This window comes from Oryctolagus cuniculus, chromosome 12, assembly GCF_051225735.1.
Source record: "Oryctolagus cuniculus isolate XC-2025 breed Fujian yellow rabbit chromosome 12, ASM5122573v1, whole genome shotgun sequence".
Lineage (NCBI taxonomy): Eukaryota > Metazoa > Chordata > Mammalia > Lagomorpha > Leporidae > Oryctolagus > Oryctolagus cuniculus.
Window position 1 is genome coordinate 100,233,430 of NC_142878.1, and position 25,744 is coordinate 100,259,173.

The 25,744-nt window shown below is 49.4% G+C and overlaps 1 protein-coding gene across 4 annotated transcripts in view; it reads right to left on the reverse strand.

Annotated features, from left to right (window-relative positions):
- BLM (BLM RecQ like helicase) overlaps window positions 1-25,744 on the reverse strand; it is a 111,159-nt gene that overhangs the window by 43,488 nt on the left and 41,927 nt on the right. For all 4 annotated transcript variants that reach the window (XR_011381053.2, XM_051834324.3, XM_089310740.1 and 1 more), the window contains 10 exons: window positions 24,285-24,371; window positions 23,477-23,578; window positions 21,838-22,544; window positions 18,735-18,897; window positions 14,627-14,754; window positions 7,590-7,722; window positions 6,656-7,314; window positions 4,733-4,924; window positions 1,880-1,998; window positions 577-690 (listed from right to left, as the gene is read on the reverse strand). Coding sequence is in view for 3 of the 4 variants with exons in the window: in XM_051834324.3 (XP_051690284.2) it covers window positions 577-690; window positions 1,880-1,998; window positions 4,733-4,924; window positions 6,656-7,314; window positions 7,590-7,722; window positions 14,627-14,754; window positions 18,735-18,897; window positions 21,838-22,544; window positions 23,477-23,574 (2,313 nt within the window). In the remaining variant the exon portion in view is untranslated. The remainder of the gene's footprint in view (window positions 1-576; window positions 691-1,879; window positions 1,999-4,732; window positions 4,925-6,655; window positions 7,315-7,589; window positions 7,723-14,626; window positions 14,755-18,734; window positions 18,898-21,837; window positions 22,545-23,476; window positions 23,579-24,284; window positions 24,372-25,744) is intronic.

The following is a 25,744-nucleotide window of genomic DNA, read 5'->3' on the forward strand; positions in this document are numbered from 1 at the left end:
CAGGGGAGAGGGCTGCCGGGCACCTCAACCAGGTGACCAGGTAAGTGACATCATTATGGGCTGAATGGCCCCTGAGTGCCTCCTGAGATGCTCCCGCCAAAGCCAACAGTGAACAGCGGGAACCTAATCAGGAGGAAAGGCAAACTGAGGGGCGGCCTTCACAACCATCAGAATCAGCACAGGCAGGGAGTGCAACGGCTCCAGAGAGATGGATCCGGACATTAGTGAGACTGGAACAAACTTTGTAGATTGAGTGACGTGACTGTAACCACGTGCATTTAATGTTACTGTAACCACGTGCATTTCCTGACTGGTTAATCACACTGAGATTATCCGGGATACAATTCCCGACGCTTAGGAAATGCACAGTGCAGTATTTAGGGTTTTCACTTCCTCTCAAATGTTTGAGGGGAAAAATAGAGAAAGGAAGAACAATGAAGTGTTCTGGGTGAAATTTATAAGGGAATTCCTTACACTATGCTGTACATCAAAAAACACGTCAAAATTTTAAAAACATTCATGAGTATTTCTTGTAGCCTTTAATAGTATATTTAAAACAATGATATGCATACAAACCTTCTCTGGAGTAACATACAGAAGTTTTATTATTGGGTCTTTTTTTGATAACTGGAGGTAAATACTTGCAGCTTCCGAATCAGTCTTATCGCCTGTTAGATACGTAGCTGGAATCTAAGCACAAAAGTAATAAATGATTCAAATTTTATACAGTAACCTGACTTAAGAGCATATTTATTCTTAGGCGTTAACATATTTTCTAGGTCATACATTTGACCTCTCGAGAGATATAATCGGGGTGGGCATCGTCGCAGCAGCGGGTTAAGCCACCACCTGGGGTGGCCATATTCCACACGGACGTCCTTGCTCTATTTCTGACCCAGCTTCCTGCTCACGTGCCTGGGAGGCAGCGGATGATGGCCCAAGTGTTTCAGCCTCTGACACCTGTGTGGGAGAACTGGGTAGAGGTCCTGGCCCAGCCCCAGCTGCCGCTGACATGTAGGGGCTGAGCCAGTGGATCAAAGAGCTCTCTCTCTCTCTCCCTGTCAGTCTGCCTTTAAAAAAAGGGGAAGTAATCTCAACACAATAACAAATAATCAGTGCATATATTTTAAAAACCCTTATTAAGCACAACTCAAAACAGTCTCCCCATTGTTCACTTCCTTTTCTAGGGCTGATTTACTTTTCCTCTTTTCAACAGGAGAAATATGAATTTAGCATCCCAGAGATTACAGTCCAAGTGTATGGCTTTTTTTTTTTTTAAAGGCTAATGTATCTTGAGGATTTTAATGCATAATGACACTAAAAAGGCCACAACATCACAGACGCCTGGACAATGGCCACCTTCATTGTATTAAGGCATTTTTGGGAAGAAAAACCAAATCAGTGGTCTTGTTGACAGATTGTGACTCACAACCGCGAAAACAATCTTGGTTGATCACAATATGAAGAATTTAGGGGAACGCATTCATATCCTTCCTTAAATTCAGCCCTGAGGAAAAAAGACATATGTGTGTGGGCATGTGCATGTGGCTGCATTTTAAGATACAAGGGAGAGAGAACTATGCTGACTGGCAGACGCAGAAAAGGAAATCCTTTTATATTAAAAAAAAATTCACATCAGCAAAATATAGGTTTTTAAAATACATTTTTTGTAGAATAAAATCAGATTGAATTATGAACCATGGGTTGCCTGTATCAGAATTTCCAACAACTTGTGCTCAACCATACAACTTAATCAACAGGTGCATTCTTTCTGACAAGTCATGAGGTCTTTCATAAAAATGCTGTCAGATACCCAGAATACAGCAACAGAGTCGTTTCTAAGGCAAGCTTTCACTGGCGTTTTTATGTCATAACTTACATCCAAGGAGGTCAGCTTTTGGACTTGATCTACTATTAGTGATCTCAAGGGGGAGATGACAATAGTAACTCCAGGAGAAATACAGGCAGGTAGCTGGTAACACAAACTCTTACCACCTCCTGAAAGGGAAACAATGCAAAAATACCTGTCAGGTTCTATCTTGAGAGCAAGAAGTTACTAAGGAAGCCACATACAATATTAATAGGACACCAAGAGATATTGCCCATGGTGCCAACAACTTGCTACACAGAAATGAGGCAAGCTATTCAGCCAATCTAAATAATGTGTAAAAATACTCTTTCAGCACATCTTATACAGTTACATAAAATAGTAAAAGCAAGAATCAGGGCAGGAAATTTAAATGCAATGGAAATTGCTTGAAAAACTTCTTAGGAAATCAAGGGATCTCTAAAAATCATGATAAAGGGATTAAAAGACTTACTTTCCATACAACACTTAAGAGTTAGAATGTAATAAAATACGCAGTTCTAAAAACCACACACAACATGGCTTACTATTCCTATGAGGACCCAGAAGGCACTTCTATGATTTCAGTTTTTCTTAAAATTCATTAATTAACAAATTTTAGCTGAAAGGCAAAGACAGAGAGAGAGACTTCTCACTCTTTCAATTTCACTCTTCCAACGCCCACAGCATCTGTACGTAACACAGGTCTTCCATCTGAGTGGCAGGAACCCAGGCACTGGAGCCATCCGGGCTGCCTCCCGGGGTGTGCCTTAGCAGGAAGCTGGGATCAGGACCAGGAGTGGAACTGGGAACTCTGATATTGGACATGGGCATTCCAAGCGGTGTTTTAACCAGTAGGTCGAAGGCCTGTGCCTTGAATGTACACAAACCACAAGTTTGATTTAGGGTAAAAGGAACCTTAAAAGTGCCTCCTTGACGGAAGGGAATTTGGCATAGCAGTTAAGACAGGAAATGGGATGCCTGCGTCCTGTGCGGGAGAACCTGGTTTGAGCCCAGCTCTCCCACTCCTGACCCAGCTTCCTGCTAATGTGCACCCTGGGAAGCAGCAGTGATGGCCCAAGCACCGGGGTCCCTGCCACTCAACCAGGAAACCAGCACGGAGTTCTGGAATCCGGGCTTGCGTCTGGCCCAGCCGTGGTTGTTGTAGGTGTTTGGGGAGTGAACCGGCAGACAGAAGACCTCTCTGCCTTTCAAATACAGCCAAAATAACTACATAAAGCAGGGGGTTGTGAGGCATGAGGCTGCAACCCAGTCCTGGCCCTCTTAGGGGGGTTTAAAAAAAAAGGCCCTAAAGGACCTGGGAAGCCCCGAAAGTCACTGCATCAGTTCCTCACGGAGGGCCTTTCCAACAGTGAGCGTCTCAGATTCCAAACCAGGGTCAAAATGGAAGACAGGGAGTGATCCAGTTAATAAAATTGAAAATTCTCCTGGGGCTGGCGCTGTGGCATAGCGGGTAAAGCTGCTGTCTGCAGTGCCAGCATCCCATATGGGCACCAGTTCGAGTCCTGGCTGTTCCACTTCCAATCCAGCTCTCTGCTATGGCCTGGAGAAGCAGTGGAAGATGGCCCAAGTCCTTGGGCACCTGTACCTGCATGGGAGAACCGGAAGAAGCTCCTGGCTCCTTCTTCGGATCAGAAGATGGAAGACCTCTCTCTCTCTGTCTCTGCTTCTCTCTCTAACTCTGCCTTTCAAATAAATAAATAAAATAAATCTTAAAATAAAAAAAAAAAGAACTCTAGTTGGCAATACCTTTTGGACAGGTCAGCAGAATAGAAATCCAGAAATGGAATAGAAAACCAATATATGAAGGGTGGCATTAGATGTTAATGGAGGGACCGGTGCTGTGGTGCAGTGGGTAAAGCTGCCACCTGCAGTGTCAGCATCCCATATGGGCGCCAGTTTAAGTCCCAACTGCTCCACTTCCCATCCAGCTCTCTGCTGTGGCCTGGGAAAGCAGCAGCAGATGGCCTCTAGTCCTTGGGCCCCTGCACCTGCATGGGAGACCTGGAGGAAGCTCCTGGCTCCTGGCTTTGGATCAGTGCAGCTCCGGTCATTGCAGCCATTTGGGGAGTGAATTGGTGGATGGAAGACCTCTCTCTCTCTTTGTATAATTCTGACTTTCAAATAAATAAATAAATAAATCTTTTAAAAAAAGAAAATGCTACTATCTAAACTAACATCACTTAAATCTGAAAAATGGTTTGAAAAAATCCAGACACGCAGTCAACATTATTTAACAAAGACGTCAGTGACTAAGCAAGTAAAGGGCAGAGGGAGAGGCACATGGGACTGAAACCCCAGAGGCTGCGAGCCGCCCCAGCTCCCCGGGAGATGCTCTCGCTTTCGTGGGGAAAGCTGAGCAGTGGCGGCAGCACATGGGAAGTCCTGGACTCCCCCAGACTGGGGCCGAGGAAGCACTGCGCTCACTGCTTTGCACCTGACCGCCTGGACTCTCCGGGCAGCAGGCATATTTACCATCATCCTAGCACCGCACAGCAGAGCTGTGTTCTAAGCCAGGCCACCCCCCAGAGCTGAAGGGTTGACCCACCATGCAACATCAGTGTGCGTCAAACCTGCTGCACTTACCAGACTTACTCAGAGAAAAGGAAAAATTGCCAAGGAAAAATTCTGGATTAATTCGACACAATGAGCTTTGAGTTGAAGATCTTAAAGGGCTGTAAACCCGACCACGTTGCCAGCGGGAGCAGAGGACTCGAGCTCACACAACTTCCTCCTCTGCCACGGGAGGTTAAGGGGTCCCTCAATGGCAGAGACACTGTGGAGGTGTTCTTTGCACTTCTGTTAAAGGCTTTTATTTGACATCTGCCAACGTGTCGCTGCCAACTCCTGTCTAAAAATACCTACCGGTGGGCATCAGGATGAAGCAGTCCTCCCCAAGCAGAGCCGCGTTGATCGCCTCCAGCTGATTCGTTCTGAAATTATGCAGACCAAACTTTTTGTGAAAAATCTTCATCATGTCTTTTGTATGGGGAAAATTCAGACTTTGGAAACGCTCGTGTTTCAGATTTCCAGATGCTAAACTTTGCGCAGGCTTGTCTGGGAAAACAATCAAAGGTTAAGAAATGAGAGTGCACTGGGTAACAAGCCCACATCAGCATTCACCTCCCAGAGTCGCCCACACAGGGCTCCCTGGGGCTCATGTTTCTTATTTCTGACTGGTGCACTGTCTACGGGGCGCCATGTGATGTCTCAACGCATAGTACCTATTGCGTGCAACGGTGTTCCAATCAGGGTAAACATATCTTCTCAAACACTTATCATCTCTCTTAAGGTGAAAACAATAAAAATCTTCTCTTCTGGGTTTTTGGAAAAAATTCTAGTCTCGACACTGCGGGCCCCGCCTCAGCGCGTCTCTAGATCTGACTCTGCCCCCTGATCGCTGTCCACGGTGTCACAGCTGTCCCGGTCACCTGGCCCGAGATCTCTTTCCTAACATTTCCCACATCCGCCCTGCTCCGCACCCTGGCTGTCGCAACTCTGGCTCAGCACATGGAGTGACAGGTACTCGTGCCAGTCCTGGCAGCCACTCTAACCCCAACACTCAGTCCTCTCGAACATAATTGCCAGCGTCAAGTGTGACACATTGTAACACGATACAAAAATAAATTAATGGTTATTTTAAAGGTCACGGCATTAACTGTCAGAGCAACTTCTGAGGTATTAAGTTGTCAATGGCAAAAGAGGGAGTGCTGTGCTTCGTGCAGCCTTGCACGTAGAAACTTGTTTCCAGGAAACACTGCGATAACTTCACAGCATTGATGTTAAGGCTTTAAATTAATTTTGGCTTTTCCTTGGAGCCTTTACAATGGCTAATCTCACCTCCCCCTCAAAATTTCTCTCACTTAAACTGCGCTCCGAAGGGCAGGAATCGTCTCTACTGCTTTATATGTGGTATGAACAGAACCCGCACAGGAGTGAGCCCTCAGTATGTGTGTGCTGAATGAATGACAAGGACTCTAGGCCCAATGCTTCCACATCCTTAGACGGCCTCACAGTTAGTTATTCTAAGACATAAAACGTGTTTCTCCAGGATGGTGCCGTGACACAGATCACCTGCGATGCTGGCATCCCATATGAGCACTGGTTCAAGTCCCAGCTGCTCCACTTCCGATCCAGCTCCCTGCTAATGTGCCAGGGAAAGCAGTGGAAGACGGCCCAAGTGCTTGGTCCCTGCCACCCTCATGGAAGACCTGGATGGAGTTTCAGGCTCCTGGCTTTGGCCTGGTCCAGCCTTGGCCACTGCAGCCATTTGGGGCATGAACTAGTGGATGGAAGAGCTCTGTCTCTGTCTCTCTACCTTTCAAATAAATAAACAAGCAAGCAAATCTTTGCGGGGAAGAAAAAGTTTCTCTACTTCATAAATTAATCAATCCTCATCAATCCAGAATTCTAAAAATATATACACTTTCAGCACATAAATTCATCTTTGCTTTTTCCCATCCCCAAATCATAAAAAACTTGGCCCTCGTGAGCTATTGTTTTAGGGACTAAAGAACCTTACTTGAAAGGCACATTTGTAAACGACTTCGGAGCTTTACTACAATAGGTGATAATTACACACTTTACAAAACTACAGCTGCAGCACAGACAAAAGAGCAACTTGCCTTTGAAACTGTGATTTGTAATTCATATCATCAGTAGAAATTCGCACAGAAACAATGTGACTTCAGGCAGCCCTGACTTGCTGTGGTTTCTCTTACACAATTCCTACTTTGGACAGTTTTGGTTCCCTGTACTATGTATGCATTCGATTTATCATAAACTTACCCGCGTCATTCTGAACTGACTCTGAGATGTGCCTGCGGTGAGCGGTGGACACCATGGGAAGACAGCTGGTCTTGGCTGAGGAAATTCTCTCCGATGCTGACCTCACGGGGCCCCCTTCCCTGATAGGGCGATAGGCAGCTGTGGAGGACTTGTTGGCTGCTAAACTATGCATTATATCTTCCCAGTCGTCGTCATCATCAAAGTCGTCTATGTCAAAGTCGTCGACATCACAGGCGGCCCGGGCGTCTCTCGCTGTGTCACTCGCTGAAGCCCTGTGCTTGCTCTGGTCCCTCACGGCCGTGCTGGTGAGCACGTTTTCTGGGAAGTAGCATCTTCCATTTCTTTGTCCCGTCCTTGGGGTGTCAGCCCAGTTGCCGCTCACGAAGGACTTGTGTAAGTGGGAACTGAATGAGGGTCCTTCGGAGAGATGCTTTGTGGGAGCTGAGAATTCCGTCTTTCCCGGGGGAGTGGTCAAACATTTCCCATTGGAAAGAGAATTTGAGGGGAGGTGTGGAAAAGTTGGCGCCTTAACAGAATCCCCCACAGAGCAGGACTCGCCATCCACAGGGCTTCCCAGGGAATCAGGCCCGACTTCCCACAGTGAACCAAGAAGGCTGGCCCCGTTTCTAGTAAAATCTGCTTCGGCCAGGAGTTTCCTTCTGAAGAGACAAAACAGGACAACATGTTAAACACAGTTGTCTACAATGGTTGGCCACAAAGTGTATCTTCCAACAGAAATCCTGGAAAATGTATCCTCTTTCCCTCAATCTAAAAAATTTCAATTTAAGTGCTACAGGAATGGTTTGAAGAGTGAATCCATTTAGAACGGAGTCTGGTGACAATCACCCTTCGGAGGATTTGCCCTGTGCACTTTGGACGCGGGGGGGGGGGGGGGGATGCAGTCAGATGCGTTCCAGGAGTGAGATCCAGGTACCTCGTGTCCCGCTGGCGTAGCAGCTCGCTCCCACCCTCCAGGGCTCTCAGGGCCTCAGCAGGGATGGCATCGACTAACACGCAGATGTGCTCCATCACTTGAAGCAGCCGCCGCTGCACGGGGCTCGGCCGAGCTGCAAGGCAACGGTGCTGTTAGGTCTCCCTTAGAAACAAAAGACTTGGCCAGCGCCGCGGCTCACTAGGCTAATCCTCCGCCTTGCGGCGCTGGCACACCGGGTTCTAGTCCCGGTCAGGACGCTGGATTCTGTCCCGGTTGCCCTTCTTCCAGGCCAGCTCTCTGCTGTGGCCAGGGAGTGCAGTAGAGGATGGCCCAGGTGCTTGGGCCCTGCACCCCATGGGAGACCAGGAGAAGCACCTGGCTCCTGCCTTCGGATCAATGCAGTGCGCCGGCCATGGCGGCCATTGGAGGGTGAACCAACGGCAAAGGAAGACCTTTCTCTCTGTCTCTCTCTCTCACTGTCCACTCTGCCTGTCAAAAAAAAAAAAAAAAAAAAAGAGAGAGAGAGAAAAGAAAAAAGAAACAAAAGACTTAAGATTCCGAAGACCACAGGTGTGAAACGTGAACCACTGTAGAACAAGAGCACAGACAACCAGACGCGTCCTTTCATCTGCCTGTGAATTAGCCTGGAATCAGACTGTCTCTAAGAACAGAGAACACGTAAGTGTATTTCCATTCAGTCTCACGACCACTCCTAACAGTGCTCTTAGGGTAACCGCGGTTGTTGGGAGGCGCGAAGCCCTTGCAGCTTACTGTGTTTAATTCACTACGAGGTAAGGGCTGGACGGGCAAGAACTTCAGCACTAACAGCACCGCACGTGGCTTTTCTTTGCCCAACTCCCTCCATGGGCATCTGGTGTGAGGCAGTCTGAAGGGAATCAGCTCTGGGAGACTTTTTTTAAATTAGGCAAGGGGGCAGCAAGCGGGTCCAGCACCAAAGGGAAAAGGACCAAAAAAAGGGCTGGGCTCACTGTGCCCCAGGTCTTTAATCCCCTTCCAAAGGGGAGTGGTCAATTAGCCTAAGTGGCCGGTGGGCACACAGGTGAGACCTTTTTATTTTTTAAAGATTTATTTATTTGAGAGAGAGAGTGACAGAGACAGAAGGACACACACACAGACACACATACACACACACATCTTCCATCTGCTGGTTCACTCCCCAAATGGCCACAACAGTCAGGGGGCGGCCAGGACAAAGCAAGGGGCCAGGAACTCCATCCAGGTCTCCCACGTGTGTGGCAGGAGCAGCCCAAGCACTTGGTCCATCGTCTGCTGCTCTCCCAGGCACTGGCGTTAGCAAGGAGCTGCACTGGAGCTGGCACTCTAAAATGGGATGCTGGCCGCTGCCTGTGGCGGCCTAACCTGCTGCACCACAACACTGGCCCCAGCTCCAGGAGTGTTTATAGACCAGCTGTGAAAGAGGACCTCTCTTTCAACAAGCTTGACCACCGCTGCTGGCGGCCTCTCTGTCACCACACAAGAACGGACAGCTTGTGGATAAGAACAACATAAAGGAATGAAAAAAAAAGAAGAAAGAAAGAAAGAAAGAAAGGAAGGAAGGAAGGAAGGAAGGAAGGAAGGAAGGAAGGAAGGAAGGAAGGAAGGAAGAAAGAAAACAGGCTAGAAGGAAATGCGGGGCTGAGACAGGAGCCAGCCGGGGAAGAGGGGGAGCAGGCAAACGCGAGAAAGCCCGAGGACGCCAGCCAGCTGGCTCCAGGGCCTGGGTTACCCATGTGACGAGAACTAGAATGTCAGAGAAGCTGGGATTTTAGACGCAGTCAAGAAGAGGTGGTTTAGGGGAGCGAGGGGGAGCAGGGACCCCTGTCCGCCTCTAGTCTCTAAGGGGGAGCGAGGACCCCTGTCCGCCTCTAGTCTCTAAGGGGGAGCGAGGACCCCTGTCCGCCTCTAGTCTCTAAGGGGGAGCGAGGACCCCTGTCCGCCTCTAGTCTCTAAGGGGTATGGGAGAACACCCGGTGCGGCGAGCTGCAGGAGAGCCCGAGGGAAGAAAACGCTCCGAGCTGGGAAAGGAACAGGCACTGGCTGCGGAGTGACAGCCAAGGACTCAGGGGCAGGAGGCAGAGGAATCAGGACCAAGCAGCTGTGAGAATGGCTGGGGACGGAGGAAATGGGTGGGGGGTACGTGATGGTAAAAGTGGAAGTGCTAAGTCCCCACGTGACTGTTTTCTATGAAAGGAGAATGGACAGGAGACTGGGCAGTGTCTGACAGGCCAGAGAGAGACGCAGGAGTCCCAGCTACTAGGAAGGCGCTCAGGTCTCCAAGGAGACCAAGGAGACACAAAGGCAGGACTCGGGGGCCCGGCCACTGATAGAGGCGTCCCGCACCGTGGAGTGGAGGAAAGTGAAGACGAAGACACACACACACTGTTGTAACTTTCAAAAACACTTGAAGGTGACTGCCCAAAGCCACAGGCTGGTGATCTTGATACCAATTCAAGGGGAAATCTAGAACATGCTATCGAATACCTGGTTTGTGAGCTCTAAGAGTTCATAAAACCAGACCAGGCATCTTCATGTATTTCCTTCCATGAAAGGATTACTAGACTAGCAGGTAACAATGGCTACCACTCCCCGAGGGACCAGGGCACCTGACACTCTGAGCCCCAATCACCCAGGGCCCAGGGCACCCCTGACACTCTGAGCCCCACTCCCCGAGGGACCAGGGCACCTGACACTCGAGTCCTCACATCGAGGCAGGTGCTCCTTTCCTCATTCTATGGAAGGAGAACAGGTGCAGAAGTTAAGGAGCCTGCGACAGTGTGGGGGAGGAGGAGGAGGAAGGGGAAGAGGAGGAGGAGGAAGCTGTGTCAGTGGCAGGTCTGCATCTCTCTAGAGCCAAGGCCTATCCCTTCCCTGGGGCCTCTTGGAGTCCCGTGACCAGGTCCACTGCACGCACAGGGACAAGGGAGAGAAACGTGGCCTCATGGGGGATTTGTGACTCGCTGAACAACAAGTGATGATGCGCAGACTGGCGTCAGCTGCGGAGGCCTGATGACATTCTGCAGGACCGTCCTTGCCCCTGTCCTCGCTGACCATTTTATCAGTGGAAATGAGTGACACAGAGAAGGCCGAGTTCACGGGTTATCAGTGGATGTTTAAGGGCCTCCAGGCTGTTGGGCCGGGGCCCAGCCCTTCTGCTGTCTGGATCCAACCCTCCTGAATCTTCATGTGTAAAAATAAGGATGGAGGAAACCACGTTAAAGGGCCGGCGTGAGGCTGGAAGGTGTTTAGGAAAGCATCCAGGACATCAGATAGAACATCTCCAACAACAGACTCAGAGACCAAAACAAAAGAAGTTCAGAGGAAACAAAACAACACATGGATAACACTACACGTGTGCACGTACACGCCCTGCACATGACACAGAACAACACGGCACATATCAAAAAGGAGAATTCAGACAGTATGAAAGAGCTCACGGAAATTCACTAGACAAAAATGGAATATTCCACAGAAGAGTTAAAGATGAACTATAAAAATCTCCTAACAGAGAGACAGAAAATAGAAAAAATAACTAATAGAAGTCTAACATTCAAATAATAGAAGTCCCAGGAAAAGTGAAAGAGAAAATGCAAGGAAAGAAAATCAGAAATATTTCTATAAGAATACAAATCTACCCGATCCTTCCCTCTCCTCCCCACTTTCCTTTTCTTTCTCTCTCTCGCTCTTTCTTTTTTAAAAAAGATTTATTTATTTATTTGAAAGGAAGAGTAACAGAGAAGAGAGGGAGAGACAGAGAGAGGTCTTCCATTTTATGGTTCACTCCCCAAATGGCTGCAATGGCCAAGGCTGGACCAGGCTGAAGCCAAGAGCCAGGAGCTTCCTCTGGGTCTCCCACATGGGTGTAGGGGCCCAAGCACTTGGGCCATTCTCCATTGCCTTCCCAGGTGCATTAGCAGCAAACTGGATCTGAACTGAAGCAGCAGGGACTTGAACTTTTAACCTGCTGTACCACAATGCCAGCCCTGAGGGCACTGTCGCTCCCCCTCTTCGTGGAGGAACGACACAGGACCCTGCGCTGTTCTTTCTGTCTGCTCGGCCCTCCCCGGGTTTGCTGCTGGTTCTTCCCGGGTTGGCTACTGTCCCTTCCACCTCCGTGGAAGGGCAGTTCCCCCTGGCCACATTCCCCACTTCCGCAGGGGAGCGGCACACCGCCGGCCGGCTCTCTGGGGGCTGCACAGGTGTTCCTTCAACTAGATGTTCCCCTTAGATGTTCCTGGTGCATGCCGTCTCTCTCCTCCTTTATAGTCCTCCTCCGCCAATCCCAACTCGGCTGCCCACACGCCGAGTACGCTGCTCTCCTCCAATCAGGAGCAAGTCCTACAGTTTATTAGCTGAACTGGAGGCAGCTGTGTGGAAGCTGTTTACTTCTCTCCCAGCGCCATATTGTGGGAGAGCAGATGCATAGAATAAGTCTTAATTCCAGTTAACTCAGTCTAGTCCGGATTGCTCCCCACAGGCACCAATTTCTAGGCAGAAAGTGCCCCTGGGAAGCATGAATCATGGAATGGGACAAGAGATCACTATGTTTCAAAGACTTGCAGCATGGTTGGGTTATTTATAGTCAATGTTTAATAAAAAGTAAAACATGAATTAGAACTACATGAAATGAGTAAGCAAAATATATTAAACTGTAAATGAACATCCAGACCACAGCTTTTAGGAGGGAGCAGCAGAAGGACAGGTCTGGAGACCAGGGCCGGCACTGTGGTGGAGTAGGTTAAGGCTCCATCTGTGGTGCCAGCATCCCATGTGGGTGCTGGTTTGAGTACCGGCTGCTCCTCTTCTGATCCAGCTCTCTGCTGTGGCCTGGGAAAGCAGTGGAAGATGGCCCAAGTGCTTGGGCCCCTGCACTCATGTGGGAGACCCAGAGGAAGCTCCTAGCTCTTGGCTTTGGCCTGGCTAAGGCCACTGCGGTCACCTGGGGAGTGAACCAGCAGATGGAAGACCTCTCTCTGTCTCTCCCTCCCTCTCTCGGTACGCAGAGGGTTAAGCTGCCTCTTGGGGGAACCGCATCCCACATCAGAGTTGCGTCCTGGGGACTCTGCTTCTCTTCAGCTTTGTCAGTGCATCCTGAGGCGCAGCAGGTGACGGCCCAAGTACTCGGGCCCCTGCCACCCACGGGGGAGACCCAGGTGGAGGTCTTGGCTCCTGGCTTCAGCCTGGCCATCCCCTGCTACTGCAGACATTTGGGGAATGAATGTGGATGATCTTTCTCTTTCTGTAGCCCTACCTTTCAAGTAGAATAAAAAATTAAGCAGTAGAGCCAGTGCCTTGGCGTAGCGGGTAAAAGCCGCTGCTGCAGTGCCGGCATCCCATATGGGCGCCGGTTCTAGTCCTGGCTGCTCTACTTCCGATCCAGCTCTCTGCTGTGGCCTGGGAAAGCAGTGGAAGATGGCCCAAGTCCTTGGGCCCCTGCACCCGCGTGGGAGACCCCGGGGAAGCTTCTGGTTCCTGGCTTCAGGTCAACACAGCTCCGACCGTTGTGGCCAATTGGGAGTGAACCAGCAGATGGAAGACCTCTCTCTCTCTGCCTCTCCTTCTCACTGTGTAACTCTGACTTGCAAGTAAACAAATAAATCTTTTTTTTTTTTTTTAAATTAAGCAGTAAACATCTAAAACACTTTTTAAAAAATGTTTATTTGAAGGGCAGAGTTAGAGAGAGAGAGAGAGAGCAAGAAAGGGAAAGACACAGAAAGTGAGGTCTTCTAACTGCTGGTTCACTCCTCAAATGGCCACGACAGACAGAGCTAGGCCAGGCTGAAGCCAGGAGCCAGGAGCTTCTTCTGGGTCTCCCATGTGGGTGCAGGGTCCCAAACACCTGGGCCATCTTCCACTGCTTTCTCAGGCACATTAGCAGGGAGCTGGATCGGAAGTGGAGCAGGTGGGACATGAACCAGCATTCACATGAGATACTGGAGTCCCAGGTGGAGGGTTAACACCACATGTGGGCCCCAGTAAATGTTTTTTTAAAGACCCAATATATTTAGCCTGGGAGGGGGAGGAATAAAACTCCTAGAAGCTCTATATTTATCTCACAAGGATTAAAGTTATAGGGAGGAAAATTTTGGCTCAATATGAGAAATATTTTTAAAGAAATTTTTAAAAAAGGATTTATTTGGCCGGCGCCGCGGCTCACTAGGCTAATCCTCCACCTTGCGGCGCCGGCACACCAGGTTCTAGTCCCGGTCGGGGCGCCGGATTCTGTCCCGGTTGCCCCTCTTCCAGGCCAGCTCTCTACTGTGGCCAGGGAGTGCAGTGGAGGATGGCCCAAGTGCTTGGGCCCTGCACCCATATGGGAGACCAGGAGAAGCACCTGGCTCCTGCCTTTGGATCAGCGCGGTGCGCCGGCCACAACGCGCCAGCCGTGGCGGCCATTGGAGGGTGAACCAACAGCAAAGGAAGACCTTTCTCTCTCTCTCTCTCACTATCCACTCTGCCTGTCCAAAAAAAAAAAAAAAAAAAAGGATTTATTTATTTAGTTGTAAGTCAGAATTTCAGAATTTCAGAGAAAGAGGGACAGAAGAGAGAGAGCCCTTCCATCCGCTGGTTCACTCCCCAGATGACTGCAACAGCTAGAGCTGTGTTGATCTGAAGCCAGGAGCTTCTTCTGGGTCCCCCACATGGGTGCAAGGGCCCAACCAGTTGGGCTACCCTCTGCTGCTCTCCCAGCCGTATTAGCAGGGAGCTGGATCAGAAGTGGAGCAGCTGAGACATGAACTGGCACCCACATGGGATGCCCACACTGCAGATGGTGGCTTAACCCACTGTGCCAACCCCAAGAAATACTTTTATACTTCTAACAAGCAGCATTTTCAAGACAGAGAATGTACCTTGTAAGAGCATGAGGTTAGCACATGCTGGCTAATGGATGATTCTGTGACATTAGAATCTGTAAATCTGCCATTTCACGCTGCATAGCCACAGATTTGGAAACACAATCTTACGCTGTTTGCAAAATTAAGTAGCTGAATTATGTGACTCATCTAAACACTCTGTACCTTCACAGCCCGCTGTGGTTTCTGGATCAGGCTCCTGCGGGGTGAGTTTCTCAGGTTTTGACAAAAGGTCTTGTGCCGGGCTAAGGACATCCTTCTCTCTGTGCGAGGTGTCCAGGTCCTTCAACATACTACAAAGCAGAAAGTTAGACCAATCACGCCACAGATCAGAACACATGCATAATTTTTTCTGCAACTGGCCTGACAGATGGCAGGAAAGAGGAGCCTGGCTTCCTGTGCCCCTGTCCTGACACCTCTCAGCTGGCCCTTGGTCTTCCCCCTCCTGAATCCAAGAGGCCTTTCCAGCTTTCTCTCTCGTCGGTCCTTTCAATGACCGCAGGTTCCAATCTCAAGTATCACACTCCTCACAGGCCCTGCATTGTCTGTTTTGGGGGGTTTTGTCCCTTCTCTTCTCCCAATTTCAAAATCTGTGCTTCCAATGTATTTTAAGGAGTTATTTATGGGGCTGGTGCTGTGGTGTAGCAGGTAAAACCACTACCTGCAGTGCCGGCATCCCATATGGGCACAGGTTCAAGTCCCGGCTGCTCCACTTCTGATTCAGCTCCCTGCCAATACACCTGGGAAAGCGCGGAAGATGGCCCAAGTGCTTGGGCCCTTGCACCCAGGAAGGAGACCTGGAAGAAGCTCCTGGCTCCCGGCTCCGGATCTGCCCAGCTCTGGCCATTGCAGCCATTTGGGCAGTGAACTAGCAGATGAAAGCTCTCTGTAACTTTGCCTTTCAAATAATAAATCTTTAAAAAAGGGGGGGGGGGGCAGGCAGAGTTACAGAGAGAGAGAGAGAGAGAGAGAGACAGACTCCATCCACTGGTTCACTCCCCAGATGGCAGCAATGGCCAGGATTGGGCCAGGCTGAAGCTAGGAGCCAGGAGCTTTATCTGGGTCTCCCACCTGGGTGCAGGGGCCCAAACACTTGGGCCATCCTTTGCTGTTTCTCCTAGGCACATTAGCAGGGAGCTGGATCATAAGTGGAGCAGAAGGACTCGAACCAATGCCCATGTGGGATGCCGGCACTGCAGGTGGTGGCTTCACCTGCTATACTGCAATGCTGGCCCCTGCACTTCCACTTTTTTTCTTACACGCCTGTTCCTCCAGGCCCAGTCTAATCATTACTCAGTTTTCCCCAGTGAGAGGTTATTAATGTCTCTTTCTTCTGAAATTCCGAAGCATTTCAGTTAGAACTTCTTGTATTATGCCAATATGTATATGAATATGTTTGTAATAATAATGAAACCATACAGATTACACACAAATATATATATATATTTTAAAGATTTATTTATGTATTTGAAAGAGTTATACACAAAGAGAAGGAGAGGCAGAGGCAGAGAGAGAGAGAGAGAGAGAGAGAGAGGTCTTCCATCCGATGGTTCACTTCCCAGTTGAGTGGGAGTTGGGCCGGAGCTGCGCCGATCCAAAGCCAGGAGCCAAGAGCTTCTTCCAGGTCTCCCACACAGGTGCAGGGGCCCAAGGACTTGGGCCATCTTCTACTGCTTTCCCAGGCCAAAGCAGAGAGCTGGATCGGAAGTGGAGCAGCTGGGACTTGAACCAGCGCCCATATGGGATGCCGGCACTGCAGGCGGTGGCTTTACCTGCTACACCACAGCACCAGCCTCAGATTACACACAAATATATTAACATATAAACACAGGGCAGCGTTATGGCACAGTTGCTGCCCACGTCTCACATCAGAGTTCTGGTTCAAGTCCCAGCTACTCCAATCCAGCTCCCTGCTAATGTGTCTGGGAAGACAGCAGATGACGGCCCAAGTGCTTGGGCACCTTCCACTCACAAGGGAGACCTGGATGGAGTTCTGGTTCCTGGCTTTGGCCTGGCCCAGCCCAGTCCTGTCTGGTGTGGTAATTTTGGGAGTTAAACAGTAGATATAAGATCTCTCTATCACTTTTTCAAATAAATAAATCTTAAAAAGACAGCACTTTCTAGAATTAGAGAAAGATCTGCCAAGGAGGTGGGATTTGAACATCTGGAAAAACAGGTTTGGGAAAAAAGTGGCAGACTATGAAGGAAAGACCGAAAAAGACAATTCTGCTTTTTTAACATTGAGGAATCAACTATATTCTCCTAAAGTAGAATTCTGAGACAAAATTTTCTAATTAAAAATTATGGTTTTATACTGGATTTCTTTTTTAAAGATTTATTTATATGAAAGGCAGAGTTGGAGAGAGAGATCTTTCATCTGCTGTCTTACTCCCCAAATGGGCGCGATGGCCAGGGAGGGACCAGTCTGAAGCCAGGAGCCTGGAACTCCCATCCAGGTCTCCCATGTGGGTGCAGGGGCCCAATCACTCGGGCCATCTTCTGCTGCTTTCCCAGCTACATTCCCATGGAGCTGGATTGGAAATGGAACAGCTGGGACTTGAACCAGTGCCCATATGGGATACCAGCATTGCAGGCAGAAGCTTAACTGGAGGCGCCACAGTGCCAGCCCCTGTAACTCTGACTCTCAAATAAATTAATAAATCTTAAAAACAAAAAAAATTAGGTAGAGTTATTCATGGTATGACAACTCAATAAATTATGTAGCTATTACAAGGAACAGGAACATGCAGCAATATGGAATATGTTTAAAAAATAATGTTAAAAGAAACAGAATATGAAATTATTGTTACATATGGATTACAACAATGCAAAAATCAAACCCACATGTGGAGCAGGATCAAAACCAAACATGGGCAAACAAAATGTTTTGTTGGAACTGTGGGACTATAAATATTTCTTCACTCTTATTTAAAATGGGTGCAATACAAACATTTTAAGAAAAAAGCAAAAAGTCAGGCATCCAACAAGGCACTGATGTGGCCAGGAGAAAGCACTAGACGGATCCTAGGGCATTTGTCAAGATTCATGGCACCCCGGGTGACCCCCTGCTGCTCCTGGGGCCCAGCACCCACCGGTGTGAGGCAGACCTGAACTCTAAAGGAGTGATCGCTCTGTTTCAGAACTTCTATAGGGCTCTCTGAACTTAGAAAGGAAAGAAGACAGGTGAGTTCTACCGGTTCACTAGTTTAGTTATCCAACAGAAATCACACTTCAGGGGCTGGCGCTGTGGCACAGCGGGTTAAGCAGTAGCCTATGACACCGGCATCCTATACAGGTGCGTTTGAGACCTGGATGCTCTCTCTCTCCCTTCCTCTAGGTAATGTCCTTTCAAATCAGTTAATTAATTCATTTCCCAAAGAACAATCAGGCTCTGCGTCATTTCAGGACCAGGATTTTGGAAATAGAGTGTTTTAAGGAATATATTAATCATGCCAAAAATCAACTACACATAACTGATTGGAGGTTCCATAATGAAATGATACATCTTGGAGCCAGTGTGTAGCATAATGGGTTAAGCCACTGCCTGCAACACTGGTATCATGGCTGCTCCATTTGTGATCCAGCTCCCTCTAACGCATCTGGGAAAGCAGTGGAAGATGTCCTAAGTCCTTGGACCCCTGCACCCACGTGGGAGACCTGGAAGAAGCTCCTGGCTTTGGCCTGGCCCAGCCCTGGCCATGGTGGCTATCTGGGGAGTAAACCAGTGGATGGAAGACATCTCTCTCTTTACTCCCGTCACTATCTCTGTAACTCTGTCCTTCAAATAAATAAAATAATAAGTAAATCTTTAAGAAAAAGAAAACAAAATGATACATCTTTAGAATACTGCTAATTAGGCCGGTGCCGCAGCTCACTTGGCTAATCCTCCGCCTTGCGGCGCTGGCACACCGGGTTCTAGTCATGGTCGGGGCGCCGGATTCTGTCCCGGTTGCTCCTCTTCCAGGCCAGCTCTCTGCTGTGGCCTGGGAAAGCAGTGGAGGATGGCCCAAGTGCTTGGGCCCTGCACCCGCATGGGAGACCAGGAGAAGCACCTGGCTCCTGGCTTTGGATCGGCGCAGTGTGCCGGCTGTAGCAGCCATTTGGGGGGTGAACCAACGGAAGGAAGACCTTTCTCTCTGTCTCTCTGTCTCTGTCTAACTCTGCCTGTAAAAAAACAAAACACAAATAAGAATACTGCTAATTAACTAAAATGTATAAGTGGTGCTTTCACCCACAGGTGAAGGGCACAAGAGCTGCCGCAGTGAAATGTTACCTAGAGCATTTTAAGGAGGAAGAGGTGGCAGAAGAGACCTCTTCTTCTGGGGATGGTGGAACGAAGTCGATGTCGTAATCGTCGTCCTCAAGCTCAATGCACGGGACTTCCTCGGCGGAATGCAATTCAACTGTGTCCAGAACCTTCTTGTCTTCAGGATGATCTAAAGGAAAACAGTTGAAAGGCACCAGTGATTCTGATCGTTAATGCGGCAGAGGCTGGCACCGCGGCTCACTAGGCTAATCCTCCGCCTTGCGGCGCCGGCACACTGGGTTCTAGTCCCGGTCGGGGTGCCGGATTCTGTCCCGGTTGCCCCTCTTCCAGGCCAGCTCTCTGCTGTGGCCCGGGAGTGCAGTGGAGGATGGCCCAGGTGCTTGGGCCCTGCACCCCATGGGAGACCAGGATAAGTACCTGGCTCCTGGCTTCGGATCAGCGCAGTGCGCCGGCCGCAGCGGCCATTGGAGGGTGAACCAATAGCAAAGGAAGACCTTTCTCTCTGTCTCTCTCTCACTGTCCACTCTGCCTGTCAAAAAAAAAAAAAAAAAAAGGCGCCAGTGATTCTGATTGTTAATGCGGCAGAAGAGCCTGGAGCCGGAGCACTTAGGGCAAGCGCTTGGCAGCCGCGGCCTGGGCACAGGGCCTCTCCTGCACTCACTCCGGCGTCTTGCTTCACAAGCAACTGCAGAGTCCTCTGGATGAAGTCCAGAGAATGCCGGGTTGGGCGGAAGGTTTGCTTAGGGATTGTCACGCCTGTCTCTCGCTAAATCCTGACACCCATACTTGGCATCAGCATTTCCACTTTTCTCTTTTCTACTCACATTCAGATAAGGGCGAAGCCCAGAAACCACGAGTGATAACAGTATGAGCGGGGCTGCCTGGACCGTAAGCTGCCTCTGCCGCAGAGGCTCCCTGGACACCTCAGGCTCTTTGGACTGAGCAGGAAAACACGAGGCCAGACTTGCTCTCTAGTTTACCAACAGCCACAGAACTGATTAGACTACAGTTCTGGTCATCACCAACCCTGCTGAGTCCTCTCTCACCTGGATAACCCGGATGGGATTCAGGCGGTCAAAACTTTTAGTCTCATATTTACAGTTATCTTCAAGGGAGGTTATACCACACTCGGCTAAGCTCAGTTAAGTTCTAGGAATCTAGTAACGACAAGAACTATGCAGGAAATACGCTGAATGTGACGTTACAGTCACAGGCCACTTAACAATGTCTCAGTCAGTGACAGGTCACAGATGTGGCAGTGTTCCCTAAGATCACAAGGGAGCTGCTGCCATCTGTAGCCAACAGAATATGCAGCACAGCAGTGCACTGCGGGGCTCATGGGTCTTGGATCATGCTGGTGTAGACAAATCCACTGTGGGGGCTGGCATTGTGGTGCAGGGGGCTAAGTCTCTGCCTGCAGTGCCTGTGTCCCATGTGAGCATCATTTTAAGTCCTGGCTGCTGTGCTTCAGATTCAGCTCTCCACTGGCCCTCCGGGGAAAGCAGCAGCAGATGACCCACATGCTTGGCCCCTGCCACCCACCTGACACCCGGATGGAGTTCCTAGCTCTGGCTTTGGCCTGGCCCAGCCCCAGCTGTTGCTGCCATTTGGGGAGTAAACCAGCAGATGGGAGATTTCTAACTCTGCCTTTTAAATAAAAAGTATAAAATATATTTGTATAAAAATATGTATATACTATGTATAAAAATATAGCACCCACAATTAGGAACAGTACCTATCTGTAAACAGTTACTAACAGCACATACTTGGTAGTAAGCAACTACATTATTGGTCCATATATTTAACATATCACACTTATTAATTGTTTATACATTTTTTAGGTACCATCTAATTTTTTACAAAATTTATTTCTCACTTACTTGAAAAGCAGAAAGGCAGAGAGATCTCCCACTGCTGGCTCACGCCCCAGATGCCCACAACGTCCGGGGACGGGGCAGACGGAAGTCAGAAGCCATACCTCCCCCCAAGTCTCCTATGTGGGTCTCCCTTGTGGGTGGCAGAGATCCATCACTGCGGCCCCCCAGAGTGTGTATCACGGAGAAGCTGCAAGAGTGCAGCCAGGATTTGAACCCCAGCACTCGGATAATGGATGTGCTCATTTGGTGCTGCAGCTGCATCCAACGCGCGCCCATCGAAAGTTCAGTGTACAGCAGCCTCGGGCAGGTCCCTGTGGTGGCACTGCAGGACCACGCCAGCTACGCAGGAAATGAGAGCCCCGCGTGTTAGTGCTCCTGAGGACTACCGTAAGCTAAGGTGAATTTCTTATTGAAGAAAAAAAGGTGCCAGGAGTCCAGCGCAGCCTGAGTGCACAGAGTTTAGATGGTCTACGCCAGTGGACAGCATCGTCCTTGGCCTTCACACTCACGGACCCAGGACAACTCCCACGCCGGCAACCTCCATTCACAGGAAGTGCCCTACACAGGAGGACCTCTTCTGTTTCCCCTCCAACCTTTTATGCCATACTGTTACTGTACCTTTTCTGTGTTTAAGATACAAATGCTTACCACTGTATCACGGCTGCCAGCAGCAGTCAGGATGGTGACGTCCTATTAACAAGAGGCCCTATTCCACAAGGCCCAGGTGTGCAGCAGGCGACACTACCTGTGTCTGGCAAGGACAGTGTGATGTCCATGCAGCGACAACATCGCCTAACAATGCCTCCCCCAGAACGTATCCGCGCATGAAACACCACACGCCAGCACTTCAGCGCAGTTAGCTCAGGTCACACATCAACATCCAGTGCACAGTGAGGGCAACGAGCCACAGAGGGGCGTATGCCGGGGAAAGGCGCAGGTTCACTTTCCAGTTCTACCTCTAGCCAGGCATTTCCACCCGCGCGGACCTTATTTTCTTCATGTACAAAGCCACAGAGCTATGCCTGGCATTGATACAATTAACACCAGCAGAATAAAACCTTCTCTCTCGTCAGTACGACCTGCCTCAAGGATGTGGCCCAGAGATCAGCTCAACAGATCACAAGGTTCTTAAGACACAGCTCCAGCAGACTCCCTGCTGCTCCCATCGCCTAGCCCTGACCCAACAGAAAGCCATCGCCACGCTGGGATCCAGAGACGACGGTGGTTCTTACCTCTTTCACCTCCCAAATGAGTTTCCAACGAGTGACTTTCCTGAGAATCTAGTATCAGCACTTGGGAAACGGGGCCATCGTCGTCATCGATGCAAATCACGCCGCCCCCCACCCCGTCGCAGTCGCCCTTGCCCGCCCCTGCCAGCTCCACCGGCTTGCTGGCCGCGGAGGCAGGCGTCAAGTCAGCCTCGGCGGCGTCTGCTTTCTTAAGCTGTGCTTTACAAAAGTTTCTCTTGGCTCTTTTTGACTTCTGAGCCGTGCTTACTCTCGCCACGGGCTTTCTGGGGGACGCAGCAAATGCTTTCGGGGTCCCAGAGGTGTCAAAGTCATCCATGTCGTCCCAGCCATTGAGGGCGCCCAGGGAATCTAGGGAAGAGCTGAAGTCCAATTTCTTGAAAACGGTGTCACGGGGTGTCTTTGCAGCTGGCGCGAGTCGGGGAGTACAGGACGCTTCCTGTGGGGTCTGCGACACATCTGGCAGTAATGGGGTGCTCCCAGCTCCCCTGCTCTGCAGTCCTGCAGGGGCGTTTTTAAAGAAGTCATTGATCCTCGCCGGCGGCCCTGCGGGGCAGGCCTGTGGCTCACTGAAGGAAGAGCCCTCGGTGACGTTGACGTCTTTGTCACTCAGCACAGGCGTTCTGGCCGCCGACACACTGGTCACAGATGCGCTGTTGCCTGAAGATGCTTTCTTTTTAAAAGTGAAACCTCTGCAAAATAACGGAAAGTCTGAATTAGATGGACTCAGCTTCAAGAAACCCACCAACTCTGTCAAGCGAAAGTTTTTTCTTTTAACTAATTCCTCTGACAAGGTGCATTAATTGTCTCATAAACGAGTAAATGAGCAGAGAATGCAGCTGGCTCTCTGATTTTACAACTTATCAGGTGAGAGAAATCACAGGGTGCACTCTGCTGCTTCCATTTGGCTCTGAGAGTTTCAAGGCCACTCCCCCTAGTGTATTTTGCTGGGTGGTGGTACTTGGTTAAGTACTGAAATGCAGCACCTCCAGAGGGAAGCAATGGTGTTAAGTAAAAAGGGAAGAGACCAATGTGGATACTTGTGCTTTCTGATAAAGCTCTTAAGGGAAAGAGTCAAAACGGCCAGCTATGCTGAGACCTGAAGGACACACAGTGGAGGCAGGGTCCTGGCTGCTGGCCGGAATGAAGGATTCCAAGGTCAGTGGTGACTTGAAAGTCAAGTGCCCAGATCAGTGTCCACGTCTCGGCAGAGGGCTAACAGATACAAACCACCATCGCCTAGCATTAGAGGGAGGTTCTGAACGTACAGCCTGGAGAGGGTGCAGGGGTGGAGAGCTGTGGTTGCCATAAACACTTTGGGAAAAAAAATGTAAAATGATACTAAAATATGAAAAATACCTATTTGCCCAAATTTATAAGAAGATTCATCACTCATTTATGCAACCAATCGTTACTGAGCAAATATGTCAGCAAAGACGTTGGATAATTTATTAGCTGGTGCTGCCAAGACATGTTCTGCATGAACTTGCCAAGTGGGAAAACCCTCGAACCCCTCGCTTCATTGCCTCGTGTGTTCAGCGAGAAAGGGAGGAGGGAAGTTAAGTCGCACGCAGGACAGGGTGCAGTCGGTGCCTAGGACAGGTCGACCAAACAAAATACTTACGAGGATTTGGGTTTGGAAAGGTTTAACCTGTTATGAAGTTTTCTGGCCGAGTGCAGCTCCAGCTGCTCCTGCAGGTTATTCTGAGGAACGGCAGCCATGATTCTAAAAAGTGAGGGAGGAGAGTTATCAGTGGGGGTAGGTGCTTCACGCCGATGCCAAGCCTCACTGGCGGAGGAGACTCGATTAGACAGGCACTGTCCCGACTGCGCCCGCAGCAATGAGGTGGCTCTTCCTGGTCAGTGGGTGGCTTTGGTGACATCTGAACTGCAGAATCATCAGCTCACTGAAGGCTCGCGTAGGTAACAAGATGCCCTTCTCTCTTCCACCACACACACAGTGAAACAGAACCAAAACGTCAGGAAGGGACTATTAGGGGAGGGCTTGTAGGACCATGGGCCCTGGCCTGAGAGAAGAGCGGGCATGGGACGGGGAGTGACATGAGAGGAAACGTCAGCGCAAGCTGCGAACACAAAGAACAAGGAATAACCGAGTCCCCCGCAGGATTCTGGGAAGCAGGGAGCTGCCCCGCACTGGCCAGGGGCAGAGGCCAACCAGGGACGCCCAGTGGCTCACGATCACCCAGTCTCAGCCAACGGGAGACTCCCACCCAGCTCACTTATGTCCCTCGGGGAACAAGTTTTGGTGTCGCCGCGTTCCTGCCCAGCAGAGTGCACCTCTTAGGCCACCTTAAAACTACCGGAGCACGAAGAAGCTGCCATCTACAACGGCAGAAGTGTTCACTGTACGTGCAGGCGACAACCCCTCTCCCCAGGCACCGTCACCAAAGACCTACTCTTATATCACCCACCTTAGGGGAAGGGGCTGGCAACGCTCGTTGGTATCCGTGGAAATCACAAGCTTCACATTAACTGTGTTTCATTCTTAAACTGGTCACCTAGGTTTACAGAGAAAGAATGTATCTGAGGTTATGCGTGTGTTAATTACCCTGGTTTGGTCATGATACACTGTATACATGTATCAAAATTATCATACTGTACCCCCAAAATATGACAATTATGTATCAATCAGAAAATAAAATAAGAGGAGGCATGTGGCCCAGTGATGAAGCTGTACTTGGAGCGCCCATGTCCTATCAGAGTGCCTGGTTCCAGTCCTGGCTACTCGGCGTCCAATTTAGTTTCCTGCTAACGCGTACTCTTGAAGGCAGCGGACGATGGCTTGAGTACTTGGGTCCTCCTCACCCTTATGAGAGATCTGGATTGACTTTGGGGCTCCTAGCTTCGCCCTGGTCCAGCCCCAGCTATTTCGGGTACTAGGGAAATGAACCAGTGGCTGGAAGGTCTCTCTGCCTGCCTGCCTTAATAGATGGATAAATAAATATTAAAACTCCCTGGCTACTCCTCACAGGCGGCAGCCTCCAGACAGCTGTACTCTGAAGCATGGATGTGAACATACGATTTTCCTTCTCCAGATCCTGCGGTGGAAATGCCTTGAGTGCCGAGACATGAAAGTACTTCTTCCATTCAAGTATCAGCGAAGTTGTTTGAAACTAAAATATATATATATATATATATATAGTTCACCAACAATAGTAAAGAGCAGTGACAAGAGGAAAACTAACTGAAAACAAATGGAGACCAGCAAAATCCTTTGTAACACGAAAGAAAAGGAACAAAACAACAGGAGCTTAAAAGTTTAAAACTAAACCTCTGAATTAGACTCACCACCAGAATCACAAGGATAATTTGGAAAATTATACTTTTCCCTTAAATATATAAAAGAATAAAAAATCAGCAAAAAGCTCATTTTGAAAATGTGCTGAGTAACGCAAAAGCTGGGAAACCATATCCAAAGATGGGAAGAAGAGGAAATCAGGGGAAAGATGGTGAAACAACCCAGAACTAGGACACACACAGTATTGCCAGTACAGGAGGCTTCTTCCACAGGAAGACAAATCCGTGACAAAGAAAGGGTGGGCGTCTGGCCCTGGCCCAGTGGTCACGTTGCCACTTGGGACTTGGGATGCTGGCAAGCTCCATTTCCCATCCAGCTTCCTGCTGATGTGCGCCCAGAGAGACAGCAGATGATGACCCAAGTGCTTGAGCACCTGCGACTCTCATGGGAGAGTTGGATGGAGATCCTGGCTCTTGGCTTCGGCCTGGACCAGCCCTGGTGTTGCAGGCATCTGGGGAGTGAACCAGTGGATCAAAGATTGCTTCCTCCATCATTCTGCCTTTCAATTAAATCTCAAAAAAATGAAAGAGAAAAAAAGAAAAAGAACACTAATGGGGAAAGGGCTATTGCTAG